This window comes from Desmodus rotundus, chromosome 9, assembly GCF_022682495.2.
Source record: "Desmodus rotundus isolate HL8 chromosome 9, HLdesRot8A.1, whole genome shotgun sequence".
NCBI lineage: Eukaryota > Metazoa > Chordata > Mammalia > Chiroptera > Phyllostomidae > Desmodus > Desmodus rotundus.
Genome location: NC_071395.1, coordinates 108,260,237 through 108,287,707, shown reverse-complemented (window position 1 = coordinate 108,287,707; position 27,471 = coordinate 108,260,237). Strand labels below are relative to the sequence as shown.

The window sequence follows — 27,471 nt, the reverse complement described above, 5'->3', positions numbered from 1 at the left end:
GGATGCTGCCAACAAGGGCAGAGCTAAATCAGAGGCACGTGAGACACAGAGGGACTTAATTTCTGGAAATGCCCTTTGGAGACAGGATTGCCCCAATGCTCTGGGACTGAGAGAACTCCACTCCTCCCCTGCCCCCACCACACTGGTGATGGAGAAGGATGTACAAATCCAGCCTCTGGCTCTCCCTCCGTTTCATTCAGTCTCCACTTAATGGTCAGAGGCTCCAGGATGTGGCCTCTGGAAGCCAGTGGGGTCCTCAGCCATGATAGAGCATCGGCAGGGTGGGCAGGTTTCGCGCTCTGTCTTTCCTGTCCCACTCTGGGTCTCGGAAGCTTCAGGTGGGCCCACACGTCTCCCAGGGAGCCTGAGCTTGCACTCGGCTGTCTGGTGTCCTCAGCTGAACCAGAGCCACTTGAGGCTTGGTTAAGTCAGACAGACCCGAGGACAGCACCTCTCACGCTTACCAAGGTAATCCCAAGGACCGAGGGGAATGAGTAGGCCCATGGCTGGTGCACATTCTTCACCCGAAGTGATTCTCAGCAAACCAAGATGCTGCAACTGAATCTTGATTTTATGTTAATACATATTTTATAAGATTTTATTTGTTTTTAGAGAGAGGGGAGGGGGGAGAAAGAGAGAAAGAGAAACAGCAATGTGTGGTTGCCTCTTGGGTGCCCCCTACTGGGGACATGGCCCACAACCCAGGCATGTGCCCTGACTGGGAATCGAACCAGCAACCCTTTGGTTCACAAGTCAGCAGTCAATCCACTGAGCCACACCAGATGAGGGCTGATGGCTGGGTTTTTTTAAATATGTAAGTAATGTTTTAAATGACCTACCACTGGAGGCCAGTATGAGGCTCCGTAATTAACCCGTGGCTGTGTGCTCCCCTCCTGTAACTAAGTCAGAAGCTTTGGGGAAGCCTGGCCCCCAGGCATGAGTGTGAGCATTGTCTGGTTTCTTATTTATAGTCCGCTTGGCCTGCAATAGAACCTGAATGGAGGGTCATGGCCCCCGGGGAGTAGGCATAAAGCTTAGGGTTCTCAGGAGAATAAGGATTGAAGACTTTCTGATACGCTGGAGGGATAGATAGTGCCCTGGATGACTGAATCAAATTAGGAGACACTCAGTGACCACTGTGGTCCCATGGGGCCAGTAAATCTGCTCCCCCTCCCCCGCCACACACACACTCACATACACACTCACAGCAGTGGCCTCCAGGGGGAAAGCTGCGTTCTCCTCTGCTCTGTATGCTTCCAGCTGCTGCCCTGACCTTTCTCCTCCCACCCTCACCCTAACCTCTTGGGAGCCCATCCAGAGCAAATGGAAACTTGCCCAAGGTGGTGCAAGCTCTATGAATGGCCATGTGGCTCTAAAAGAGAAAAATAAAATAAAATGAAGGCCACACATTGAGACTTCCAACAAGCCAGGCACAGCCTTCAGGGCTGTGCACACCGCAGCTCATTTTTGCGGTGGGGATCCCCACTTTATAAATGAGGCAGTTGGAGTTTGGGGACTCCCAGTTAGTTGCCTTGGGTCCATAGTAAGTGGTAAGGCCAGGATTTAAATCCAGATCTGTCTGCTTCTGAACCCTGGCTCAGAGTCACTGTGCTTTCTGTCTGGACAGGAGAGAACAGGGAGCAATCAGGCAGGTGCCCAAAATGCAGAGCCCACAGGGAGGAGGAAAATCGGGGTCCATGAGTGAGCTGTGGCCCACAAGTAATAGAACGTCATAGTGGGGGGTGCTGGATGCCAGAGGTAAAACACCTTTCAGAGCTTCCTCCAGGCATCTGCAATAATACACCTGTGACCTGTTGCAGCCCTGCCTCAAACCTCTGGATGCCTTCCCATCCATCACAGGCTCCATCCAAACTCCTCGCCCCACAATTAAGGACTTTGTGACCTCGCCCCATCCAGCCCCTTAGCCTCCTGCCACTCACCATGGTCCTGCCCCCTGGGCCAGGTCTGGCTCCCGGACTCACTTTCAAGCCTCACCTGCAAGCCCCCCTCTTCCACAATGTGCCCCCACCTTGCCGCGCTGAGTCCATTTCTTTCAGGCTTCTGCCTTGAAAGTCGCCTCTCATTAGTTGGTCCACGCCCTCTGCCCTCCCCCAGAACCTTGACCGTGCACACAGCCCCCGCCCCCAGCGGGGCTGCTCCTGGTCACCCCATTGGACTGTGAGCACCCGTCACACGCTCAGCGGTTGCCCAGCTAGGGGACTCCCAGTCTTTGCACCGCACAGCATGCCCTTCAGTAAGACAAGTTACTCAGCCTCTCTCGGCCTCGGCTGTCTCCTCTGTAAAACGGGAGGACGAGACTCGACCTCACAGAACTGCGAGGATGAAATTTGAGGATACAGGCAAAGCTCGGAGCACGCTGTCTGGCATACAGTAGACGCTCATAAAATACTAGCTATTGATAATGAATGGCGCTGAAAACGATCGCTTTAGAAGAAATACGTGGGTGATTCTGCCCTGAGCCCCTGGTATCTCCCCGGCCGGAGAGGAGAGGGTGGTGGTCCTGTTTAGGGCTGCGGAGGTCACCAGCTTTGCTGAGCTGCCTTGACCCGGAGTGAAGCAAGAGGCACTAGGGCCTCTCTGGTCCCTGACCCCCTCCCCTCCAGGTTAGAGCTACAAATATCGCAGGAAGGGTCTGCAGGGGGTGAAGGTCGCGTCTAGGGGTTAAAGACGAATTCGTCTAGGGTCGCCCAAGTAAATGTGTCAGGCTCAGGGACCCAGCGGAATGCCAGCACCCCCCCTCCCCGTGCGCCCCGCCCCGCCCCGCCCCGTCCGCGCTCCCCCCGCCCGGCTCCATCCAGCGCTCGCGGGCGGCGCGCTCCGCAGGGAGAGTGGGGCCGGAGGTGTCTACCCCCTCGGCGCCCGCACAGTCCCCGCGCCCGGCTCGGAGCCCGCCCCCACTGCGCAGCCGGGGCGCCCCCTCCTCTCTCCCCCCGGGCCGGGGAGCCAGGGCGCAGCGCCGGAGCCCGGGGGGAGCGCGGCCCCGCCGGCCCGCCGGCCAGGGCTAGGGGCAGCTAGGACAGCCCCGGGTAAGCCGCGGGAGGAGGGGGACGCGGGCGGGGCCGGGCTGGGTCGGGCCGGGGGCGGCGCGGTGTTGGGGTAGGTGAGGGGGTAACGACCGGGGCGACTGGTGCCGGGGTGAGGACGAAGGAGGGGGCCGGCGGGCAGGCGGGGAAGCGGCGCGGGGTGGCCACGTGAGAGCTGGAGCTGGGGGTTGGGGGTGCTTGCAAGGTGCTGGAGGCGGAGAGCAGGCTGGGCTCTGGCATCCCCCCCCCCCAAACTCCTACCAATCAGGTCATGGGGAGCCCAGCATCCTTCGAAACCCCCACCCACCCATTCCTACATGAACGTGGTGGGGACAAACAGCAGGCAGACGTGTGACTCGGCCCATCGGGGCAAACTAGGCCCGGTCCTCAGTCCTCAGTCGGGAGCAGAGACCCAGGTGTGCAGGCGGAGGGGAAGGGACAGGCTTTGGCCCCTGTGTGCGTCCCCAGTCTCTTGAAGCGGGCGCTGTCTGCAGACTCACTGCAGAGCGCAGGCCTTGGGGAGGGAGCGCTCAGGGGCTGGGCCCTGCTTCTCTGGGCCACCCCCTTTCACCTTCACCCTGCTGCGGGTGATGGGTTAATAGACACTTAGACCCAGGACCCCTGCCTGGGAAGAGGGAGGGGGCATCAGTCACCTCTGAGTCAGGGATAGGGCCACACTTGGGCCTGGTGAGTTCCAGGAGGCTGCCCCAGCGTTGGGGCCTCTCTTGCACCCTTCCCTGGCTTTAGCACCGAGCCCCGCTTTTTTTCCCCTGCAATCGCCCCAAAGGGACTGATTTCTTGGCAGGAAGGGTGGTGTCCGCGAGAATATGCAGGTAGGGAACATCCTGGACACCTCCAGGTTGCCACACCCAGAGGGAGGCAGAGGACCTCTCTTTGGATTCCTTGGCCTCTGCCTCCCCTAGGATGTCCCCCTCCCCACCTGCTTGTGCTGGTTATGTAATTAGCCCAGCTGAGGCTGTCTGTCACGCTGACAGTGTCCAGGGAGGCCTGAGGGGCTGAGGGCCTGCAGGGGGTGACGGGGAGGAGGGACTAGTACTTCCCCCTTTCAGGAGCCGGTAAGCACCTGTTGAGGAGAGGCCACTGCACGGGGCAGGAAGGACTTCGAGGTCCTAGTCTTAGTTGACAGCTCAGCTCGCTCTGTGGTCTCCACTCCCCTAAGTCTCTGTTTTTTGGTTCTTGTTTTTACTTTCAATACAAAGGGGAAAGAATCACACACACACACACACACACACACACACATACGGGAGCAACAGTGGATAGTGACCCACCTCGGGACTGCTTGGAGGCCCCCGCAGCCTCAGATGAAGGAAGGACTGTGTTCATGACAATGTCCTCACTGAACACCTACTCCGAGCCAGGCACCGGGCTTTCCCTGCACCCTGGGGAGTTTCTTGCCCAAGGCCACACACTTGGGGTGAGTGGCTGAGCTGGGACTCCAGCCCCGGTGGGTCTCACGCCACATCCCGCCCTTTGTTTACTATTCACGCACATCTGGTGGATCAGGCCCTGGGAGCCAGGACGAGCCGAGGTGCTTGCAGCTAGCTGTGCACTGCGCACACGTGGAAAGAACATGTGTCCACACAGGAAACACACACACACGCCTGGAAAGCACAGCCCTATCGAATTCCAGCAAACCCATCTGCCCGGGCCCCATCAGCAGGCGCTGGTGTCACCCTTCCAGGGAACAGTCCCCAACCAGGAAGTCTCAGGCAGGCAGCAGCCTCCCTGGTCACCACCTCCCCCCAAAAGGAGAAGGCACCCAGCCAAGAGATTTACGTAGGTTATCTCAGAAGTTCAGGCTACTGACCCCCAGTTAAATACACGTGCGGAGCGTGCCTCGGGTCAGGCGGGTGATTCTGCAGCTGACGCACAGCTGGAATCACAGCAGGGGTCCATCGCCAAGCTCTAAAGTCACTGAAATGGAGCAAGCAAGGAGCTAATGAATCGATGGCAGGTCCAACCTTGTAGCAGCTCTTTCCTGGCCGCCGGCGCACCTGCTGTGTGCCAGATCCTCCGCACTTGCGCTCGGGGGCTGCCAGGGAGTCAGGCACGGTCCTTGGCCTGTAGGCATTTACCAGCCGGAATCACCGAACGGGAAGTTGGAAGTCCTGTGACATTGTGGCATTCCCGGTTGTGTGACTTTGGGTACAGTCCTTACTCCCTCTGAGCCTTCTCTCTGGATGGGAATACCCATCCCTTAGGCCTCTTGTGTCACCGAGGATAAGCTGTGGGCACGCACGCGAACAGAGTTAAGTGTGCGACCAGTGGTGTCCTCCAGAGCCCAGCGGCAGGGGTTCTCAATGGGGGCATTGGGAAATGGGGGGGGGCCATCTGGGGTCGTCATGGTGACTGGAGGCTGCTATTGCTGGCCACTGGGGATGCAAAACCTGCAGTGTGCCGGCAGTCCTGCCCAACCACAAACACCCTCTCAGACATGCCAGCAGGGCCTCCACTGAGATGCACTGGCCCCAGCCCCATGGGGAAGCCAAGCTCCAGCGCTCTTGGTTCTTTCCACTGCTCCGCACCCTGCCTCGTGGGCCCATAGTCAGGTCATGAGAGAGACTGACTTCCTCTGGTGCAGGGCAGGGGGAAGTGGGGAAGGAAGGACGGAGAGGATTTTAGTAGATGAGACAGGGACTCTGGGCAAGGGAAGGCATCTCGAGTGATGGGAACAGCTTCCACGAAGGCCCCAAGGTGGAAAAGCGGCAGTGCCCCGGAACAAAGCTGGCCCACCAAGCCCGCTTCTTGTCCTCACAGTCCAGGTGGAGCCTGCAGAGGGCCCAGGGCGGGCAGGGCAGCAATGATTGGAACTGACGGAGGCTGAGCCCCCAGCCCCTGGAATATGCAGCCCAGGGGAGCCCCACGCATCGGCGAGGACTTGGTGGCGGCGCAGGGCGGGAGGCATGGTCTCCACCTACCGGGTGGCCGTGCTGGGGGCTCGAGGTGTGGGCAAGAGTGCCATCGTGCGCCAGTTCCTGTACAACGAGTTCAGCGAGGTCTGCGTGCCCACCACCGCCCGCCGCCTCTACCTGCCTGCTGTCGTCATGAACGGCCACGTGCACGACCTCCAGATCCTCGACTTCCCGCCCATCAGCGCCTTCCCCGTCAACACGCTGCAGGTAGGCTGGGCCCCGCAGGCCAGGAGGCTGGGAAAGGCTGGGCTCCGACCCTCTTCCTGCTTGCCCCAGCCCGCTGCCAGGCCTCCACCCGGGGCTCCCAGAGCTCCCCGCTGCCCTGTGGGCCACCCTGCTTAGGTCCCAGGAATCCATTCGTGTGCTGGTGAATTCCACCAACATTTCATGAGCGTTTTCACGTGTGCCAGGTCCTGTGGTGAGCACTGGGGTAGAATGGTCTGAGAAAGGGACAGCAAAAGGAAAGGCCAGGACCTGGTGAAGGTGTGTTTTCTGAGACAGATCTCTTGCCCAAGGGCCTTAACTGATGCTCTGCCCCTGCCCTCAGGACTGGCCTTCCTGCAGGGGGTGGATTCAGATGCCCCCAGGGCACTGCCTGACAGTGCTCCTTCCCCTGGCTGCAGGGACCAGGTCCTCCTTGCCTCTCTCTGCCTCTGGCTGGGGAGGGGGTGGGTGCATGGGGAGGCTGAGCTCTGAGACACGTTTGCCCACTGAAGGCAGCCCCTGACCCGAGTGTGCAGAGGTTTTGCTCAGAAGGATGGGCCCAGCGATGGAGACCGGAAGGTGGGGCCACGGCTGGCCAGTTGTAATTGTGTAAAAGCAGCAATCTCTCAGGCGTGGGCTAGGGAGGGGCATGGGCTCAGCCCTGCTCAGCAGCCCTGGGCAGGAGGGCCTCTGCCCAGCCTCAGGGACACATGTTTCTGCTGCCCCAGGGGCAGGGGATGAGCACCAAAGACGAACGCCTGACCCACAAACCTCCCACCCCTTGGGAGCAGCGAGGTCAGGGCAGCGGGTGTGGGGTCAGGGTCTAGTTCTCCACAGGAGACTTGAACGGCCGGCTGCCTGACACTCAGATCTCACTGCCATCCTGCTGTGGAGCGTTGCTTAGTTTTCACTTTGCGTTGTGTACTTAATTTTAACTTAATTTCAGGTTTGGCAGAGGTAAGACGCGATTTAAAAGTGCAAACTTGGTAAAAAGGTGGACAAGAAATCTCAGGCCCACCCCTGCCCTCTTCACCCTGGTTCTCGCCCCCTCTCGTTGGCTGTTCTCATTGTTGTTTTAAATTCATTCTTCCAGTGTGTCGGCACACAAATAAGGGTGTGCGGTCTTGCTCCACCCCCTTTCTTAACACTAAAGGAGAACTCCTCCGACCCCTGTTTTTCACTTCACGCTGGCACCTGGAGGTCTCCCACGTCAGCGCCTGGGGGGCATCTTCGTTCTTTCCTCCCCAACGGTGCTGGACTCCGTCGGAGAGACGAGCTGTGGGGTTCCCCTCGTGCTGGACAAGGGGGCTGTTTGCAGTCGTTGGCTATTTCGAACAGTGGTGCGACAGGGTAGCCTAGTACATGGGGAAGGATGTCGTGGGATGGATCTCTGGAAAGGCATCGCTTACATCAAAGAGTGAATGCAGCTGGAGTTTGGAAGGTGTCAGAGTCCCCTCCCGGTCTAGAAAGTTCCAGTGTGCGTGAGCGCGGTTTCCCCAAAGCCTTGCCTTCAGAGTCTGTTGTCCAAGTTCAGGGTTTTTCACAATCCAATGAATGAGATTTGACTGTCTCGGTGTAGTTTTTATTCACATCTCTGATTGGGAAGTTGAGCATCTTTTCATATGTTTAACGGCCTTTGTATTTCTTTTTCTGACAACTCTGAGTGCCCTTTGCCCTTCCTTCTGTTGGATTGTTGGCCTTTTTCTTTCTGATTGGGTTTGGGACTCTTCAGGATGCCCAAGACCTCACCCCTAGAGCACAGGTAAGGGATGCCGAGCAGGGAAGTACTGGGAAGGGACCCAGGGAGCCTCAAAGATCAAAATAAAATCCAAGAATCCTGATGACCACCACCTGAAAATAGAATAAAAATACATTCTTCCCCACATCCAGTTGAAAAGCAGCCTGGGGGAGTGCTGTTTCCTGGGTCTGAGCCTCGGTCATTCCTGCTACAGCCCCTCTCCCCCACCACAGAAGAGGCTGAAGCTAGAGGGCCTGTGCAGCGCCCCCAGGGGTGAGCGAGAGCCCCATGGTGTTGAACCCGCCGCCACTCCCCCGTCCTTGGAGCTACCTTTAATCTCCATCGCTCCTTCCCTGTCTCAACACAGCCCCAAGGTGACCCTTTGTTGGGTTGGCCAAAAAGCCCGTTACGTGTTTGTCTATAGGATGGCTCTAGTAGGGCTTAGTTGTCTTTAGTTTCATTTGAAACACTTTTGTTAGACTGTATGGTGACAGCTGTCCCTCCTGTCAGCGTCCATTGGGAAAAAAAAAACATTAAAATTGGTGGATTTTTATGTAGCCATTTTAATATTGAAGGTGGAAGAAAATATGCAACATTTTCAGCATATTTTGCTTTATTATTTCAAGAAAAGTAAAAATGCAACTGAAACGCAAAAAAAGAGAAAGATTGTGCGGTGTACAGAGAAGGCGCTGTGATGGTCGAACGTGTCAAAAGTGGTTTGTGAGGTTTCTCGGTACTACTGACAGTTTAGCCAGATAATTCTTCGCTGTGCGGCTGTCTTATGCATGTTTAGCAGCGCCCCTGGCCTCTCCCCGCTAGAAGCCAATAGGGGGAGACAGCCGACATACTCAAAATATCCAAATCAATAAAGTTACTGGGGAAGATGAAAAGTGAGTCTTTTGTTGTATGTAAAAAACGTAACAGACTTTTTGGCCAACCCCAAACAACCTGGAACCCTGCACAGAGCAAGCTGAAAGGAAAGTTGAGCTTTCTTGCTCCCTCCCTTCCACCAGGGTGAAGGGACAAGCCAGCCATTCAGGAGCCTCCAGAGACAAGTGGGAGGGAGGCAGCCTGGAGGCCTCTCCGAGGAGGCAACATGTTGGGGAAGAGGTGGGCTGTTGCCCCGAGAGGCTGGCAGCTGTTTCCTCTCCCAGCAGAAGAGGGTGGGAGCTGCTGTGCCCATTTCCACATCTCTCCCACCTCCCACTACCCTCCATTCCTGTGTACGTGGAGGGGCCATGTACACATGCAGACCCTATGCTCCTGGAGCCCGCTGTGACCTGCAGAGTGTCATTTTCCCTGGCCTGAGAGCCAGTGAATGGTCTCCTACGGTTTTAGATTCATCCTCAGCATCCCCCCCCCCCCGCCCGCACCAAAGTTAGAACTCAGCACAAAGAAAAGATGCCACATCATCTCCCTGAGGAAATCTACTGCACCAGCTGCTAAGCCTCTGAGTCGGGAAATCCTTTTCTGGAGTCAGACGTAACTCTCTGTCACCACTACCAAAGTCTTTTCCTTTTCACCCTCTCTCTGAGATGGAGAACCAGCTACAGTCTTCCTTCATGCCTGCTCTTTGCCCCAACTCACAAGCTGGCCCAGGAGACATGCCTGCCTCTCCTTCTCATATTTTGCCTGGCCCCTCAAGGGAGAAGACCCTGGTTGCCCTTGTCCCTGAAGGCCTCCGCCTCCCCCAACCTCAGAGTCCACCTCCTTTCCACACACTGGCTGCCTTCGCTGCTCTTGCAATTGCCATCTGCTGGCAAATTAATTAGCTAATTAATTCTTCAGGAACCTTCTCTTGAGTGCACTCAGCCTTTCCAGGGGTCTATTCATCTTGAGCTGCAGCCCCACCCTGAGAATTTGTCATAAGCGTGCAGGAAGCTCCAGCTCCCTGGAGCTGGCCTCGGGCCCTGCTCTGCATCAGCCCCCATGGTGCATCCAGTCTCGGTCTGTTCTCCTCGGGCCTTCTCTTCCTCAACGTTGCGGTGGAACCTACAGAAGGGGCACATCGGGTAGCAATCCAACGCCAGGAATTATTGGCAGGAGTTGCATTGATCCCAGCATGGACCGGCTAGGGTTCAGGACCATGGAGAGCTCACCAGTTAGGCGGCTAGTAAGGAGCCTGCTCAGAGCCAACACATTGCGAGGCACTACTAAGTGGGGAGGGGGAGGAGGCATGTAAAAATGAGGACAGCTTGGCTTTGGCCCTCTCAGGAACTCATAGCAGAAGAGAGGAGCTGGGGAGGCAACAGCCCTAACCAAGGTATGCTCACAGGAGACAAAGTGAGGAGTCCCCTACTTGTAGGAAGGCTTCGTGGAGGAGGAGGCATTGGGCTGAGCTTAGAAGCTAGAGACCACTTCAACAGGTTCAATAGCTAGCTCAGGGCTGGGTTCTTAGAGACGCTATAAATGTACATGAACATTTATAAGATGGATGGATGGATTGGGGGGCAAAGTCGTAAAAGGCAGGTCTCAGCCCCATATATGCCCAGGGCCATGCAGTGGCCCTCGAGGTCAGACCATGTGACCTGCCCTTTCCTAGCATGAGGTGGGGAAGCCACAGCACTGAGCTCCACTCTGCACCGGCCCTGGCCTCCTGGGGATAAGTGGGTGCAGAAGGCTTGGAGCGCAGTGGCAGGTGAGGGTGGAGGTGGCTGGGGCCCAGGGGAGCCCTCATGGCTGCTCTGACCTTGGCACTGACTGGGGGTGTTGCAGGAGTGGGCAGATGCCTGCTGCAGAGGACTCCGGAGCGTCCACGCCTACATCCTGGTCTACGACATCTGCTGCTTTGACAGTTTTGAATACGTCAAGACCATCCGCCAGCAGATCCTAGAGACGAGGTGAGGGCTCAGGATACATCCATTGCCACCTCAGTGGATGCGCCAGAGCTAGCCAGCCCCCATGAAAAGGGTGCAGGAGGGGCGGGGGATGCAGACGAAGTAGCCTCCAGTCGCCCCCCCCCCCCACACACACACTCGTGACATTTTGCTATTAATTCATTTTGGGACCCTTACATGGGGTGGCTAGTCTGATGCGGCGGTTAGATGAGGGGCTCCAGGAACAAGACTTCAGGCCAGTGACTGTGAGCCTCAGGCTCCTGCAGAGTGGGGATAACAGTAGTACCCACTTTTCGGATCAGCTGTGCAGATTGGAGAGTATAATGTGTCTCCAGAGCTGAGCCCTGTTCCTGGGACAGACATGTGGTAGTTCTGTTATTGATTAGGCACAGCCTGCCCTCATTGAAGTCCAGGGGCTGCCACACTGGTGGAGTTCTGACAGTCCCACCTCCTTCCCCAGGGTGATTGGCACCTCCGAGACGCCCATCATCATCGTGGGGAACAAGCGGGACCTTCAGCGCGGACGCGTGATCCCGCGCTGGAACGTGTCTCACCTGGTGCGCAAGACCTGGAAGTGTGGCTACGTGGAGTGCTCGGCCAAGTACAACTGGCACATCCTGCTGCTCTTCAGCGAGCTGCTCAAGAGCGTCGGCTGCGCCCGCTGCAAACACGTGCACGCCGCCCTGCGCTTCCAGGGCGCGCTGCGCCGCAACCGCTGCGCCATCATGTGATGCGCGCATCCCGCCAGCCCCAAGGCTGCCCACAGCCTGGGCAGCCTCCTCATGGCGCTGTGGGGCTTGAGCTGCCAGTGGCGGGAAGAGAACTCTCAAGTGCCGGGCCTGAAATGCCCCCGTAGCCACGCGTCTCCCCGTGGGAGGCAGAGGGCAGAGAGGGAGCCACCCCCTAACTGCCCCGTCCTCCCCTCTCTCGCATCTGTCTTCCTGGGACGGCCTCCGTTAGGGCTGTAGTTAGTGCAGTACCCAGCCCGGCCCCTAGGGGCACCACAGCCTTCTGGGATTGGGGTGAGCGCCGGATATGGAGGGTGGGGTGGGGTGGGGAGGTGTTGCCTTAGCTGCCCCCCACTCGTGTTCTCCGAGAGTGTGCCTGTCATTTTCCCGTGCATCCCTTTCCTGTGTCCATCTGTCTGCCCAAGTGTCTCTTGGTCCTTCGTGGTCTTATCCACCCCGTGGTCCCCTGCCCCGCCCCCAGCTCCGTTCACAGGGCTCGCATTTCGTCCACCCCCTCCTTGCAGATCCTGGCGGCTTCTCTGTGAGGTCCGCCTTCTCACTAGTCGGCGCCACCGGCACAGGACAGAGAGATGCGGGTGGCCCGAGGACCAACCGCAATCGGGTCTGAGGGTGGAGGTCCCAGATGAGTCAGGGGGAGAAAACTGAGCTGTACCCCCTCCAGGGAGACCTCCCCACCCAGCAGCCCCCAGAGACACAAAAACCTACCTTCCAGCCTTAACTCGATGGTCCGTCCCTGCCGGGTGCCCCTCACCCTTTTCCTGACCCCAAAGCCAGATCACCCCCTGGGTTAAAACTTTTTTTCTTGACAGTGTGGAGAGGGAATCCCCCAAAGGCTAGATTTACTTCCACGACGCCGGGTTCCAGCGCTGGGTGGTCTGTCGGATTGGGGACGTTGGGTTCGGGGGGGCTGTGGGGGACAGGCTGGTTCTGGGGGTGGGGTTTTGGAGGCCCGGTCCTGCGAGTGAAGGCTCTGTCTCCCCATCCCACCCTAGGCTGATGCCGCAGACTCTGCCCGCTTGAGTCGCAGATTACCCTGATAAATCTGGGGAGGGGCAGAGCCAGAAAAAGAGTTGTGGGGACCCCTTGCTAGAGGGAGAGGTGCCTGTGTTCCCACCTCTAGATGGAGGCCCTCAGGATCAATGCGTCCTTGTCCCAACCCCGGTTGGCTCCATACCCTGGCTCACTCCACCCCATCTTCTCCGGCTGCCTGGCCGGTTTCTACCTCTCCTCCCCATAGTGGATTATTGTCAGTTTTGTAACAATTCAGAAATAACAAAAATAATGAAGACACCAGGAGCAGCCTGAGGGATTCCTGGGGGACCCGAAGGGCCCAAAATGGTGCGTGTCCCCTGCTGCGTGGCCAAAGTTCTCCTGGAGGGTGAGCCCTCTGCCCCCGTCTGGTGAGGGGTGGCAAAGTCCCTGGTGAGAAGAGGGGCAGATGGAGCAACCCAGCCTCGACCTGGCCCAGCTGCACCGTGTAGACCAGGAAATCGGAGCCCGGAGCCGTCATAGAGAGGAGTCTTGGGGAGGGACTGTGTGTGGGGTGGGGTGGGGGGGTGTCACCCAGGTCCAGTGTGAGAGGGAATCTGTGAATTCCCCAGCTGCCCCCCTCTACCCACCTGGGTAGCACAGCCCCTACAGTGACCGCCATGACCTTGGTCTGGCAGTCCAGTGTTCCCGGGTTCTAGTCCCTTACCTGCTACATGACTGGACAAGTGGCTGCCCTCTGAGCCTCCCTCTGAAGCAGAGGAGGAGGCTCCCCTTCCCCACACCTTGGAGTGACTGGGAGGGTAAGGAGAGGGCCCGCCACTCACCCCCCATGTCCTGCTGCCTGGTTCGCCAGGCGGATAGGGTATGGGGTGGCAGCATCTCAGCATCACCGTGGCCCCCAGCTCTGAGGCCCCTGAACCATTGATGGGAGCCATTGGACTGTATCGCCTGGCTGGCCCACCTCACCCCCTCCGCTTCACCCCAGGTCTTTGATTTTGATTTCCTTCACCCTCATTCTGAGTCTCTCTGTCCTCCCTGCCCCCCTCCCCGCCCAGGGTTCCCCACCACAGGGTCTGGAAGTGTGTGACGCCCATTGCGCGATGATCGGAAGTCAGATTAAAAATCAGGGAGTGTTTTCCCTCGTTTCTGTATCAAGGTGTTGGCTCAGCTTCTGACAGTAGAAGGGGAAGGGCTCTGCTGGGCAAGGAGGGCGAGGGTGATGGGGTGACCCTGAGCCCCGACACCCAGATCACCCAGGAGAACTAAGGGGACGAGTTTGGGACTCCTCCTCTCCACCTGCCCCGAGCCTTCCCCCATCAAACCCCTCCAGACGGGAGGCATCCCGTGTCCCTCGGCCACTGTCTAAGGAAACCTTTTCATAACTGGACTCGGTCGTAGCCTCTGCTCCTGCGTCTTCGTCTCACCTGCTGCTGAGCCGATGTGGCCTCTGTCCTCACTTCGAGGGTGTAGACGTGTGAACCCTCACGAAGGTCCCTGCGGACTCTGTGATCTCCGTTCCCGAGCTCCCAGCGCAGCTCTGAAGCTGCGCAGGAGGAGCCGGCGTCGGCCGGCCTTGCCCCTGTCCGTGGTGCTGACGCCCCGGCCGCTTCCCGCAGACCGGCTGTGCGGGGCTGGGTTGGACTGGCCGTTTCACCCCAGCTCCCTCCCCTGGCCCCCTTCCCCTCCGGTGGGAGAATGTTTGAGGCCGCACGTTTCTGCATCACTGCAGTCCTAGAGAGAGGGACTCGAGCCGGATGGAGACTCAACGACAGACCCACGCGTGTTTGATAACTTGCAAGGGTTGTGGGATCGATCGGTGGGCGTGGCCAGAAGACAGGAGTTTGGGGAGCTGCCCGGGGTTGGGGGGGGGTTGATCACATAGAGGGTGGTCCGGCTGCCCGCTTCCTAACTCTGCGTTGGAATGGGAGTGATGGGCTTCCCGTTCGCTCGTCCCGGCTGATGGAGGCTGTCTGTCTTCCGCCCTCTCCTGGCCGTGACCTTGTGTCCAGGAGTGGGACCTTCCCTCGCTCCCGCAGCTGGGAGTCCAAAAGATACGCCCACACTCTTCCCGCAGGCTCCTCGAGGACAAGCCCCTCCTTAGACCCAGGACTCCTCCTCAGGAGGGGGTGGGACTCGGTCAGGCTGCCCAGGCCCCAGGCCCGGAGGTTGGGCTCTGCTCTCCACCGGAGCGGCAGGCTCTTTCTCCTTTCCCCCCTCCTTCTCCCCTGCGGAGGCTCCACCCACGAGGGCCGCCTCCCCTCCCCTGCTACCCAGCGCCGACGCTGTCTCCAACCTTCCCCTGGGGGGCGCCCTGGCGGGACCCAAGCGGAGGTAGGCCAGGGGCTTGGGGATTCGTGAAGGCCGCTTCTCAGGCCTGTGGTCTCTCCGGGGCGGGATTCTGGGCCTCAGCTTGAGCTTGTAAATGGATGGCACTCGCCGGGGCTTCCGGAGCGTTCTCTTGCCCTTGCCTGGGCATGCTTTGGCTTTGTCGGAATTTGGGTCGGGGGGCGAGGTTGTGGGGGCTTCCAGGCTGGCAGACAGAGTCGGGACTGAGCAGTCCGGCCCTCCTTGAGCCGGGACCTTCCTCATCCTGGTCCTTGGCCCACTCTCGCTGGCTCCCAGCTGCCCTTTTGGGCTTCCTGGGCTGGTGGTAGCAGCCAGCTTAGGGGAGCCAGTACAGGCAGCCTGCCAGGCCCCCATGTCGACTTTATTGAGGGGTGGGGGGCCCTGAGCCAATTCTTGGATGACTTTGTCGTAAGAACCCCCAGGCTCAGGCCACCGCACACCCAGGCTGGGGACGTAGACTCCACTGCGAGGGACGAGCCCAGACCCTGGGCCCTGGGGACGAGCGTTCCCCACCTCTAGCAGCTTCACGTTGGCCGAGAGCTCCTCCCCAAGGCCACAGTAGAGGGCTTGCTCCTTGGTCCCATCCGAGGTCGGGGGAGTGCACCTCCTCCCCCGCTCCTGTGGGCCCCGGCACCTGGACTCTCCCGATTCTGCCGCCACCCAGGTCTCTGGCTTCTGGGCCCCTTGCCTCCCTTTCACAGAGCAGTCCCTGTGTCTGAACCCAGCCGAGACTCCAGTGACGGTTCTTCGTGCGAGGCAGCTTCTCGCTGATTCTGTCGTGGGACCTCCGCTTGCGGTACCAGGGAAGCTTCCTCCTGGAGTGGGCGGTCGGGTGGGGGGCAGCTGGGCAGGGATCTTGGTGGGCCCTTTACCAGGGGGCGGAGAATGGACAGATGCTGGCTCCCTGAGCTGGGAGGAGGCACCCTCAGCTTCACCCTGGGGTGGCTGCCTGGGGCCCATAGGCATGGCTAAACTGGAGGAACGAGGCAGGGGAGATGGTCCTCTTGCTGGTGTCCCTTTGGCTGTGGCCTCAGGGGCTCCAAGTCGCTGGGGGGCGGGGACCATGGAATGGGTTCCCCAGCTGTCTGTCTCCTTGTGAATCCAAGATGTAGGAGTCCTCCCCCTGGGGAGTTCAGAGGGGTATCTGTCCTCCCTCTTCCCTGAAGAGGGGCATTGTGGGTCTTGTCCCCTATGGGTGGGTGAGGATTGGGTGCTGGGTAGACTGCCCCCAGCTGACAGGTGCTCCCGAGATGGGGCGAGTGGCTTCTCCTGGCACCTGGAAGGGAGAATCACCAGGCTGGCAGGGCCATCGAATCCAGTCCCCTGGCTCTGGGAGGGGAGGGCCTTTCCCCAACCGGAACCCCCAGGGGGCCAGACTTCATGAAGGACACCGATACTCTCTCTGCCTCGGTGCCTGTCCAAGAGTCTTCCTTACGGCAGACACTGTTTAACGTTACTCTCCACCACTCCCTGTGTAGCAGATAGAAAGCAGCCTGGTCTGGACCCTGGGTCACTTCAAATGCAGCAAACACAGGTCACCAGTCTTGGGGGGCAGGGGAGTCTTAGTGTCTGCTCTACCACGAAACGACAGAAAGGCCTTGGGTGGGCCTGTCCCCCGTGTGAGCCTCGGCTTCCTCCCCTGTGAAAGGGGAGCGCACGTGAAGTAACTAGATGTCCCAAAGGTACTGGGTGCGTTTTCTGTTCTGAACACCTGAGGTCTGGCTGGGGCAGGGGCACTGCCAAGGGACCTGCTCCCTTTATCTCAGAGTGGGGTGTCCTCTGAGAATGTGCACTCCCCAAGGAGAAAGAGACCCTGCCCTGTCCCTCCCCGGTACCTCAGGAATGGTGCTGTCTCTTGGGGGACCCCTGCCCCTGCTCCCCATGCACTGCGGGGTCTGGGGGAGGAGGCAGGGGGCCTCAGCTTTCGGTTCGAAGAGGTATACGTCTTCCAGTCCACGGGGGGCAGGGGGCTCTGGGAGCGGCTGACGGTCATCGTAGGCTGTGGCTTCAAGGGCTCTTCCTGCACCTTCACTTCGTGCTGCACTGGCGGCCCCGGGGGCTTCAGGAAGCTGCCTGGCTTGTGTGCTGCCAACACAGCCCCCAGAGAGGAAGGGAGGAGCGGGTTCAATTCCTGCTCCACACCCTGCGTCAGAGTCAGGGGGCCCGCGGTGACAGGGACAGGGACAGCACCCGTGCCAGCATTTCCTCACTGGGGTCAAGGGATGAAACCTGGTCAGAGGGCTCAGCGGGGGGGACTTGTTTAAAGCTGCGTTTGTATTGCAAGTCCACACTTTTTACTTACATTGCATGCTTACTTGTGGGCTGGAGGTGCTGATGGAGATTATTGGAGGGCTAAAGACCCTTCAGGTCATGTTTGGTGCCACCTCTGTGGACGGCAGAGCCAGGCCTAAGCCCTGCCTAGAAGCACCCAGACCAAACGCTGATTCGCTGGGTGTTTGGCGCCATCCTGTGGCTATATTTGGTATCGCACCACGCCTGTTCGGCTTTCCTTTTTGGGCTGCCAGGGCGCCACACCTGTGCCTTCTGCACTGTAGGATCTACAGCACCTTCCTGTCTCCATACACCCCTCCACACCTGTCGCTCCTGGAGGTCCCACCTGCCTCCCTCTTTCGACCTCCCGACCCAGAGCACAGGAAGGGGACTCTCCAGGCACTCACACAGGGATGTACACCGGCAGGGGTCGTGTTTGTCCAGGTAATGGCCGAGTGTGTCCCAGCCGCCCCCCACACGCACCATCACATGGTTCCGGAGGACCTGCAGGGGGCAAAGGTGAGATTCAGGGCAAAGTGGGGAGTGTCCCCTCTTCCCGGACCAGCCTGCGGTCTTCCAGCGCACACCCCCGTCCCAGTACGTGTGCGCATGCAAACACTCCCTGGCACGCGAGTGTGGTTGGGAGTGTCTGAGTCTCCTCCGTGACGGGCATCAGATAACACACGTCGTCCAGGGCGGGGGCAGGCCGACGAACACAAGGTCGCCCCACAGGGCCCTCACAGCCCTCTCTTCTCTCCCTTCGCTGCAGGGGCCCCCTACCCATGCCTGTGTTAGAAAGGGGGCCCTGGCTCTGCCTGCAGTGTGTGTGTCAGAGAATGGGGGGGGGGCGGGGATCTCAGTCCCACTGCGCTCTGGGTCACATCACCTCTCCAGGCTTCCTTTTCTGCAGTAAGAGCGGGGCCACCTTTCCTCGCCCAGCTACTTCACGGGGCTGTTGGCTCAGGGTCTGGGTGAGGGCTCCTGGAGCTGGCTCTGCCCCCAGTGTGGCTGGCTCCCTACAGGGCTCAGACATGCCCCCGAGCTGCTGGTCATGCCCCTGGCTACAGGCTGTCTGCAGTGGAACAGCCCGGTGCAGGGCTGGGGGAGGCAGGGGGAGGCACGTTTCAGGTCCTACTACGGCTCACTCTGCAGAATGTATCAAGTCAGGCCTCAGAGGGGGGCGCTGTGAGGTCCGTGTGCCTGGGTCACGCACTGCACACACACTTGGGGTTCTCAAGCCCCTTGCTCGGACTGAGCCTGTGGCTGGAGCAGAGGTGATGGCAATAAGGAGTACCCCCTCATACCCCACTTCTGCCTGGGGACCCCTGAGAGTCAAGCTGAGCTGCAGGCAGATAGTGGGGGGTTGTTCTGACTGCCCTCATGGAACCAGGGGGATGGGCCTGCCAACTGTGAAGAATCTTCTGGAACTTTTCCAGGGAGAGAAAACAAGCCCAAAAGGGTGAATGGTGACTTCCTGTTCTTGCCCTCAGGCCTGGGCAGGGTCCCATGGAAGGCAACTGGAGTCCACGGACCCTGGGGGTCCTTCTACCTCTGTCCCTGCACTTACCCGGATAAAAATGAGGGTGCTGGAGTCCCCCACGCGATACTTCCCCTCAGACACCTTGACCATGGAGAACTGAACTGGGCACATGCAGCGGCTCACGAGGCTCTGAACCTGCAGGCAACAAGCATGGGGCTCAGCCCTCCCTCTGCACCTGTGCCCAGCTCCCCACCACCCATGCCAGGGCAAGCCCAGTTGGGGGTTTCTGCCCATCCCCAGAGCCACCTCAAGGCTTCTAGAGAGAAACACCAATCGGCTGCCTCCCGCACATGCCCTGGACCAGGGACCAAACCTGCCACCCAGGCATGTGCCCCGACCAGGAATCAAACTAGCGACCTTTCGGTGCACAGGAAACGCTCCAACCAATTGAGCCACAACAGCCAGGGCCGGGTAGGGAAGAATTTTAATGACCCAGCAAGAATGAGACCTTGAGTGGTCACTTGGGCCAACGCCCTTGGGGTCAGCTGATGAAGGCGGTGGGCTGTGATGGGGAAGAAGGTGGGCCTTGGAGTCAGAAGGGGTCAGCGCCCTGGCTCCCCTGTAACAGGCCTAGGGCAAGTTAAGAACCCTCCCCGCCCCCAGCTCCGCGGTGGTGGGATGGGGTTCATCACAGAGAGCCAAGTGCTACGACGGCGAGCCCCTCGGCCACACACCGTCGCGAACACTCCATGTGAAGGTCATTACTGCCCCCACGCAGCAGAGACAGGAGCGGAGGCACAGACAGACAGGTTAAATAACGGGTCCGAAGGCCCACCGCCGCGAAGCAGGGGGAACTCAGGCTCGACCCCCGGGGTCAGAGGTGGTGCCAGCGGCCACGTTCTTAAAAACGCTCTCCCCAGGGCGGGCTGGGGGTGAAGTGCGGGAGGTGCAGAACGCCCGGTTTGTAGTAAAAACGTGATAAGTGGCTTAACTACAACTGTATGTGATTAAGGTTGAGGCTCAGAGCGAGACAGGACTTAAAGCCAAGCAGTGGGTTAGTGTCGGGGTACGGACTGGAGTTCAAGAAGGGGTGGCCTGGTGGGGGCAGGAGCGGTGGGGGAGGGGGGCAGAGGAGGGCGGGGCCTAGGGGGCGGGGCCTGGGGGCGTGTCCCGAACGGCTCACCACGTGGTCCAGGTTACGGAAGTGGCAGGGCCTCCGCCTGGGGGGCGTGGGCGGCGGGGGGTCGGGCGGGGGCAGGGCCAGCTCCTGCCGCAGCTCCTCGTCGATCTCGTCCTCCAGATGCACCAGGGTGGGCGCCGCGACCCCGAAGCGCCAGGCCCGGCGGCCCAGCTCCAGCAAGCACAGCACCACGTTCTTCACGTTCTTGCGCAGCACCAGGTCCTCTGTCTCGAACATCATCACCTCTGGCAAGGGTCGAGGGGGCACAGGGAGGGGTGGGCAGCCTGAGGCCGCGGCTGGCCTTCCCGGAGCCCCGCGGGCGGGAGAGCCCTGCGGCCATCCCTGGACCGGTCGGCAGGAAGTCTGGCTCTGAGGCTCCCAAGGCCAGGAGCCCCTACGGGAGGGGTGCGGGCAGCTTGGCTCTGGCACTGAGTCAGACAAGGTGGCCCACAGAACAGGAGAAGTGACAGTGGAGGTGGGAAGAGGTGACACAGCCCAGCAAAAGTCCCTGGGGCCTGGCTACTAGATGGGGTGAGAGAAGAGTTAACTCTACCTCCTCCCCACTCGGTTGCCAGGTCGGGTCCAGGAGCAAGAAGCAGTTTGCCCTGCTTCCACCTCTCACCCTCAGTACCCACCAGGCATCTCCTACTCATCCCCAGCCCCAGGCACAACCAGGCAGGTGGGGTGCAGGCTCTGCAGCCGGGCTGCCAGGGATCCCTGACACTCCCACCCACCCGCTGTGCGACCTTGGGCTAGTCCCTGAGCCTCTGTCTGCTTTTCTGCACAGTGGGGCCATAGTCTGTTTCACCGGATGGTTGTGAGCATAGCTGCTAGGGCTTGCAGATAAAGCGCAGCATACAGTAAGTGCTCGACAAAACACTGGCTTTGCTCACTCCTCCAGTCCTGCCCCTCACTGCCCTGCCACCAGCCAGCAGCCCCGCCTCTGTGGCCTTGGACCTGGAGGATGTCACAATGGCTAGCTCCATCCCACTGCTGGGTCCAAGGCCAAGGAGACAAAGGATCCCAACATGTCGCTTTCCTGGGTCTCACAAGCCCCAGCACGCCTGGCCCCTGCCTAACACCCAAGTCTTCCTCCCCTGCTTCCTCTCCACTGTGGCCTCGCCCTGGGCCCTCCCCCACTGCAGCTTCTCACAGTCACCAAACACCTTTGCCCTGGCTGTTCCCCTGTGTAGAATTCCCTTCCTCCGAACTTCTCTTTATTCCTCAAGACCCAGCTCACATCTCCTTTCTTTCTGTGGCCGCCCTCCCATCCCACCCCACCAGGTCGCTGTGCCCTGCCCTGGCCCCCCAGCACACATGCTCCTGCTCTGAGCTTTTGTCACACCCGGCTGGAATTTACGAGTCTGCTCCCTCACCCGTCCGCCTCCTCGACCCCGGGCTCTGTGGGCACTGGGCATCAGTGTCCTGTCCTCGGTGCCCAGCGTGGTGTTTACCCAAAGGAGAGGAGCACTGGATATGTGTTTGTTGAACAAATGAATCATTCAACGAACACATTTATTTATCGAGGATTTGCTATGAGACAGGGAAACTGAAGAATGAAAAGGATGAGCTGACCCAAGGCAACTTTGGACGGAGGAGCCTGGCTTTAACCCTGCTTGCAGCCTGGGCCTCAGAGAGGAGGTAAGGATCTGGGCGAGGGGAGGTCCAGGGTGGGTACCTTGGATGCCCATCTCCTTGCGACACCACTGGATGAAGTTGGAGATGTTGTCCCGGGCCTGGAAGGTGCCTGGCTGGGCGGCCCCGTTGCAGGAGACCCCAGCCTGAGGCATGGGAGTGCTTCCGGCTCGGGCAGGAGCCTCAGCCAGGAAGGCCAGGGCGGCCTCGGTGACGGCGTTGGCGTGCTGGCACAGCACCAGGCCCGTCTCCAGCACCTGCAGGAAGTTGGCCGCATCGATGTCCAGCCCGTAGAGATCCCGAAGCCACTCCGCCAGGTCCTCCTTCATGGCTTCCAGGTACTGCTCACTGGACCTAAAGGGCCGAATGCTGCACGCCGGCGGCCCCGGGGTCCCGGGCCTCTTCCCTCGTCCCCCAGGTTGGGGCATGGCTTGACCCTCGGCAGGGGAGGAGGTGGGCACCGCTTCTCTCCTGCTGCTTCGGTTTCAGTCCTGCCACCTGCTGTGTCTTGGCTGGTCCTCCCTGACCCTGGTTCCCTCGGAGGACCTCGGAGTCAGGCTCAGCCACTTGCCACAGGCTTCAGCGGCCTCCACCAGGCCGGCCAGGTCCCTGCCCAACCTCCCTTCCCGGCATTCCTCAGTCTCTGCCAGAACTTTCCCTACTGGGTGGCCCTCAGTGACCTCAGGCCCTTCACCACCTGCCGGGACAGATAGAGGTGAGGACACTCCTATCTCCCCTCTGGGCTGGACAGGTGGCTCTGGCCGCCTCCCACCCCCGACAGCCAGCCGGGAGGCAGTGGAGCCTCTCCACTCTGCCCTCCTCTCCTCTCCTCTCCTTGGAGACGCGGCTGCTACAAACACTCCCTGCTAGTCCTTCCTGGCAGGCAAGGGCAGCCCTGCAGAGCCCTCCCTGGAGCTGCAGGAGAGGTGGCGTTGAGCACGGTGGAGCTCCTGGGGAGTGGGGGGAGGGAAAGCAGGGCTGTGGCCCTTGGTCTTTAGTGAACACTGTATAGGGTGGGGATGAACCAGACACAGTGATAGAGTCTAAAGACAGGAGGTCAGCCCTGGACCCTTGGCTAAACCCCTCTGCGACATTCATCTGCTCCCTAGCCTCTCCGGGCCTTAGTGTTCTCCACTGTAAAGTGGGAATCATAATTGCTATCTCTCTGGGGTGGTGTGAGTGTGAGGAATAAAGGTATAATGTATGTGGCCCTGGCTGGCGTGGCTCAGTGGGTTGGACACTGTTCCGCAAACCGAAAGGTCACCGGTTTGATTCTTGGTCAGGGCACATGCCTGGGTTGCCGGCCAGGTCCCTGTTTGGAGGTGTGCGAGAGGCAGCTGATCGATGTTTCTCTCCCTTTCTTTCTCCCTCCCGGCCCATTTCTAAAAATAAGTAAATAAATAAAAGGTATAACGTACGTGGACAGTGCCAGGCCGTGAGGACATACACACACCCAGGACTGGGCGGGTCCCAGCTCTCAGCAACTCTCCCAGCACCCTGGTCTGTGCGCCACGGCCCCCCCCCCCCCCCTTCCTGGGAGAACCTGCACGTCCCCGACTCTACCCGCACGATTCCTCTGGAGTGGGCTATCGATCACAGTACCGGAGCCCAGGGCCACAGCAGTGCATTCATTCAACAAATATGTCTTGAGTACCTACTGTGTGCCAGGCACGAATACAGGCCTAACTGTAGAGAGTAAGTGAGGCCCCCAGCCTCATGGAGGATGCTTACACAGTGGGTGCGGGGTGGTGGGTTACAATCAAGTAAGTCTGTAGTAAGTTGGACGGCGATAAATACCAGGGAGCAAACTGAGGACTCAGGCAGATGGTTGCATGTGCTGAAGTTCCTGTAGGGCAGCCAGGAAAGGCCTCCCTGATGGGAAGCTACTGATGGGAAGCTACCGAACTGGGAGAAGTAAGGGAGCAGGACCCGCAGGTGTCTGAGGGAGGGGCACTCGGGCAGACGGAACAGCCAGTGCCAGAGCTCCAGGCGGGAGCCTCTTGGCATGTTCCAGGAATAGCAAATATGAGGCAGAGAGGAAGTGGGGTCTCAGATTATGCAGGGCTTTTCTTTCTCTTTTAGAAGGGAAGTTTCCTTCTTTTGTTAAAAAAAAAATGATGGTTCAAGATCTTTAAAATTTTTTAAAAATATATTTATTGATGTTAGAGAGATAGAGAGACATCAGTGTGAGAGAGAAACATCCATTGGTTGCATCCCATATGCACCCCAACCAGGGATCGAACCTGCAACCTAGGCATGTGCTCTGACTGGAGGCAAACCCCCAACCTTTGGGTGTACGGGGTGATGCTCCAACCAACTGTGCCACAGCAGCCAGGGCTCAATTCCCGTCTAAGGCATCAAGACATGATTGCTGTCCCCACGTTACAGATGAGGGAACAAGGGAACTGGAGTGGCAGAAGGCCTCACTTTTTTGTGACCCTCTCCACAGGGTCAACTGAGCCTCCTCACGACCTCCCAGGCTCCCAGGTGACTGGGTCTCCCCTGAGCTAAGGCAATGATCCAGAAGTGGGTGGAGTGGGGAGCAGGGTTGAGGAAGGACCAGGATAGAACAGACAGGGGAGGAGAGAAAAGAATGATACCAGTAAACAATGCTCTAACTGGTTTGTGTGGGCCAGAGGACGTGGTGCTGGCTGCCGGTACCTGACTTACAGGGGAAGAGACAGAGGGTCAGACGGGTAACACGCTGAAGTGCAGACACCTCTCCTATGTATGGGCCACAGCTGGGGTGTGAACCCTGCCTACTGGGGCCAAACCCACCCTCTATTCTCTTCTAATGCCTCCTCACCAGGGAAGGTAGGGGACATCTGGATTTTTGAGTGCTTTGGGAGGTTCTAGAAAAGGCCTGAGTGGAACCCTGGGAGCAGGTGAGGTTCTAGCCCCGCCCCTTGTGAGTGATCCCACAGAGGCCCTGGAGACCAGACCAGGTTCTGTGGGTTCTGGCTGCTCCCTCTTACCCCGGGCTCTGTAAGGAGAAGAGGGCAGCACGGCCTCGGGAAGGATGGATAAGCACGGTGAGTGGGGATGGAACATGGGGTGGACGCTCTGGCTCATCCCCAGAGTGGAAGTCAGCCTTTTCTCGATGATACCCGCCCACGTACAAACCCTCTCCTTGTTCCTTCTGGAACGTCGTGATATCTGCTCCCTCGTCTGGACCTCCTGCTCAGACCCGTGTCTTCTCCAGCCTGGGCCACTCTAAGGACTCCTAAGTGGGTCTCCCTCTGGCGGAGGGAACGTCTTAAGACACAGCTCTGAGTGTCTCCCTGCGTGGCTTCCCACTGCCGAAAGGGCCACGTGGCCCCTGGGGTTGCGTGAGCGCTGTGGGGTGGGCATGAAATAGACGTGGCGGTGGAGCCCAGACACACGGGCTCAGCTCTGGGCCCTTTGCTGAGTCCCCCTGTGAGCTTCAGAGGCTGCTAAAGTCCACACTCCATAGCCTGGCTCCCAAAGCCCCAACCCTTCTCTCCCATTCCCCCTTCTCCTGAAAAGTGCCCTGCACCCCTTTCTGGCTGCGCACTGGGTCCAGCCTTTCACAACCAGAAGGCTCCTTGGTGTGTTTTTCTAAATAAAAGCAGAGTGGACCCCGTTCTCCAACTTGAACACCACCAAGAACTGGCAGAGTCTTGGGAGTAACTTTTCCTGCAAGGTTTCCAGAAGTCTCGGATGAAATTCAGAGACCCCTCTGGGACCTCCCTGGCCCCTTACCTGAGCGGTGTGAAGATGAAGGGACAGATGTGTGAAAGAGGTTAGGGCCTAACACCTGTGGGCTAGAACACTAATTTCATTGTCATTCCCCTGCATCTCTAAATCTTTAGGTTGGGCAGGGTCCATGGCAATCTTCCTGGACCTCTGTCAGGTGAACCCCAGGGGCTGTGTCTTCTCTGCCCTCCTCCCCCTTCTTTTCATCACGAGGCCAGCTTCCCAGATGCAGCCCGGCGCCAGTGTCTGCTGGGGGGGGGGGGGCCCTCCCAGTGAGGCAGTTTACTTTCCATGGGGGCCCAGGAACTTCTGCCTGCAGGGGCTACCTCATGGAGTCGAGGAGTTTGTGCTGTGAACAAAGACATCAGCTGGAGGGGTTAGTGGTGGCCGAATCCGCCTGGCAACTGGGCTCCAGCCTGGGAGGAGGAAGAGACATCTTTTCCTAATTGGTCTGCCCACAGGGGACACTTTCTCTGATGATTCTGCCCATGGGAGGTGCCTTTTTCTAGTCCCAGGGAGGTGTTTTGTGCCCACCTGTCCACCCACCTGGCCACAGGTGATGCTGGGCTTCCTCAAGGCAAGACCTACTTTGAAGAAGGAAGTCCCACTTAGAAAACAAAATATAAACCGCTACGTATTAGAATGCCAACCAGTGCACTTAATGTTTATTGACAAGCTACACAGGGACCAGCGCCCACTGCAGCCGATCAGAAGGAAGGGGTGGGCCTCCGGGTCCCACCTCTCATTGCTGCCTCCTGCTGATGGCTTCCCGCAGGCCCAGCCCAGGGCTGGGCGCCTAACACACCATGATCTCATACCTGCCTCACACCTACCCTTGAGATAGACATTACGTCCCCCATTTCACAGATAAGGGATCGACAGGAGCTACGTGACTTGCCTTAATCCTAGGAAGTACAGAAACCTGGAAATTGGGGCGGGCAGCCAGGCAGGCCCTTCCCGGCCCTGGAAGTCCTGGGCACTATAACTCTCTGGGAGTCCTGCTGGCTCCTAAGCACCATCCTTCAGGTGCCAGACTTGGGGAGAGGGGGTGGGGGACGAGGGGAGTCGGGTTGTGGGTCACAGTCAGGGTACCCAGGGGCAGTCAGCCCGCACTGACCTCTCTGCCTGCCCGCAGGCGTGAAGACCCCCTTGTGGAAGAAGGAACTGGAGGAGATCGGGGTCAGGGAGGAGGAGGCAGCGGAGGAGAGATCGGAGGAGGAAGACGAGGGGAGGCCGTCGCAGGAGAGCGCGGCCGAGGGCGAGGCCGAGGGCCGGGAGGCGGAGGGCGGCGAGGGCCGCGAGCAGGGCTCGGTGTCCTACTGCCCGCTGCGCCAGGAGTCCAGCACCCAGCAGGTGGCGCTGCTGCGAAGCGCCGACCTCGGCTTCTGGGGCTGGCTCCACCCCTTGGCGCTGCTGGGTAGCCTGACCGCCCCGGCCGACAGGTGAGGCGGCGGGGCGCGCCCCTCCACCCGGCTGCACCGGAGGGGACGGCGCGGCGCACTGAGCGTCCGGGTCCCCGTTCGCAGGAGGCGGAGCGTCCCGGAGGAGGAGTGCGTGCTGCAGACGAGGCGGCGGCCACCGCGCGGCGGGGGCTGTGCGCTCTGCGAGATCCTGTTTTGCAAGAAATGCGGGAACCTACACAGCAACCCGGCCTACATAGCGCACTGCCTTCTGGAGCATTCGGATCTGGGTAAGGCGCTGGCTTAGGGCGGGGTGGGGGCGGCCGGGGACCCCGGAGCGCCCCAGCTCATAGCCTTTGTGCCTTCCGTTCTCGCCTGATCCGACTCCCTAAAACTTTCTCCTGTCCCCTGACGTTGAGCGCTGCAGCACAACCCAGCGCCGCCCCTCTCAGAGCCGCTCTCCGGGAACGCCCCCTTACACAAGCTGACCCACCTTCTCTGTGGCCAATGGTGGGACCCAACGTCACCTGGAGCTCCGTTCCTCCCGTAGAGCTCCGGGGGGCTCCCGTCCCCTGGCAGCACCCAGGGCCTGCTCCCCACCTGACTCGCGCCCCCTGGCACAGCCTCACATTCATCTCTTGGGTATTTCAGGTCCTTCTGGCCCGCTGGGCAGAAGCATGCCTGGAGAAAATAATCTCCGGGTTCTCTCCCCCCTCTGAGAAACCTGCTCCTTCCGCTCAGATCATTCAATAAAGCTGCAAGCCAAGTGTCAGTGCCCTGAGGTGGGGGCCAGGCGGCTCCGGGGGTGGTGAATTGACCCTCCTCGCCCTCTGAAGAGGTTCAAGCCATAGAGAACAGGGCACGCGAAGAGCCTCCTCCCTCCGCCTCCCCCAGGACAGGGCGGCGCAAAGCACTTGCATCCAAGGCCAGTCAAAGGCCATGGTCCC

General features: G+C 59.6%; 3 protein-coding genes across 3 annotated transcripts; 2 read left to right on the top strand and 1 right to left on the bottom strand.

The window, feature by feature from the left end:
- Positions 1 to 2,827: 2,827 nt before the first annotated feature.
- On the top strand, positions 2,828 to 12,364 carry RASL10B (RAS like family 10 member B). The gene is made up of 4 exons (XM_053910751.2): positions 2,828 to 3,047; positions 5,823 to 6,184; positions 10,635 to 10,759; positions 11,217 to 12,364. Exons 2-4 carry the CDS (start codon positions 5,969 to 5,971, stop codon positions 11,485 to 11,487), a joined length of 612 nt encoding a protein of 203 aa, XP_053766726.1. The 5' UTR covers positions 2,828 to 3,047; positions 5,823 to 5,968; the 3' UTR covers positions 11,488 to 12,364.
- A 990-nt stretch (positions 12,365 to 13,354) lies between these two features.
- Positions 13,355 to 21,839, bottom strand: GAS2L2 (growth arrest specific 2 like 2). The gene is made up of 6 exons (XM_053910749.2): positions 21,451 to 21,839; positions 19,776 to 20,017; positions 18,680 to 18,787; positions 17,520 to 17,616; positions 16,677 to 16,926; positions 13,355 to 16,117 (listed from the first exon to the last, which is right to left on the bottom strand). Exons 1-6 carry the CDS (start codon positions 21,833 to 21,835, stop codon positions 14,593 to 14,595), a joined length of 2,607 nt encoding a protein of 868 aa, XP_053766724.1. The 5' UTR covers positions 21,836 to 21,839; the 3' UTR covers positions 13,355 to 14,592.
- A 3,248-nt stretch (positions 21,840 to 25,087) lies between these two features.
- Positions 25,088 to 27,470, top strand: C9H17orf50 (chromosome 9 C17orf50 homolog). The gene is made up of 3 exons (XM_071219407.1): positions 25,088 to 25,170; positions 26,260 to 26,566; positions 26,651 to 27,470. Exons 1-3 carry the CDS (start codon positions 25,089 to 25,091, stop codon positions 26,829 to 26,831), a joined length of 570 nt encoding a protein of 189 aa, XP_071075508.1. The 5' UTR covers position 25,088; the 3' UTR covers positions 26,832 to 27,470.
- The last annotated feature ends 1 nt before the right edge of the window (position 27,471 follows it).

Bases quoted from the DNA above. Each gene is read 5' to 3' on its own strand.
- GAS2L2 (XM_053910749.2), bottom strand. From the start codon at position 21,835: ATGCCCCAACCTGGGGGACGAGGGAAGAGGCCCGGGACCCCGGGGCCG. The intron at 20,018-21,450 runs GTACCCACCCTG...GACCCTTGCCAG, and splicing joins CAAGGAGATGGGCATCCAAG to AGGTGATGATGTTCGAGACA. The intron at 18,788-19,775 runs GTGAGCCGTTCG...TGTTGCCTGCAG, and splicing joins TCCGTAACCTGGACCACGTG to GTTCAGAGCCTCGTGAGCCG.
- RASL10B (XM_053910751.2), top strand. From the start codon at position 5,969: ATGGTCTCCACCTACCGGGTGGCCGTGCTGGGGGCTCGAGGTGTGGGC. The intron at 6,185-10,634 runs GTAGGCTGGGCC...GGGGTGTTGCAG, and splicing joins TCCCCGTCAACACGCTGCAG to GAGTGGGCAGATGCCTGCTG. The intron at 10,760-11,216 runs GTGAGGGCTCAG...CTCCTTCCCCAG, and splicing joins CAGCAGATCCTAGAGACGAG to GGTGATTGGCACCTCCGAGA.
- C9H17orf50 (XM_071219407.1), top strand. From the start codon at position 25,089: ATGAAATTCAGAGACCCCTCTGGGACCTCCCTGGCCCCTTACCTGAGC. The intron at 25,171-26,259 runs GTTAGGGCCTAA...GCCTGCCCGCAG, and splicing joins GGGACAGATGTGTGAAAGAG to GCGTGAAGACCCCCTTGTGG. The intron at 26,567-26,650 runs GTGAGGCGGCGG...CCCCGTTCGCAG, and splicing joins CTGACCGCCCCGGCCGACAG to GAGGCGGAGCGTCCCGGAGG.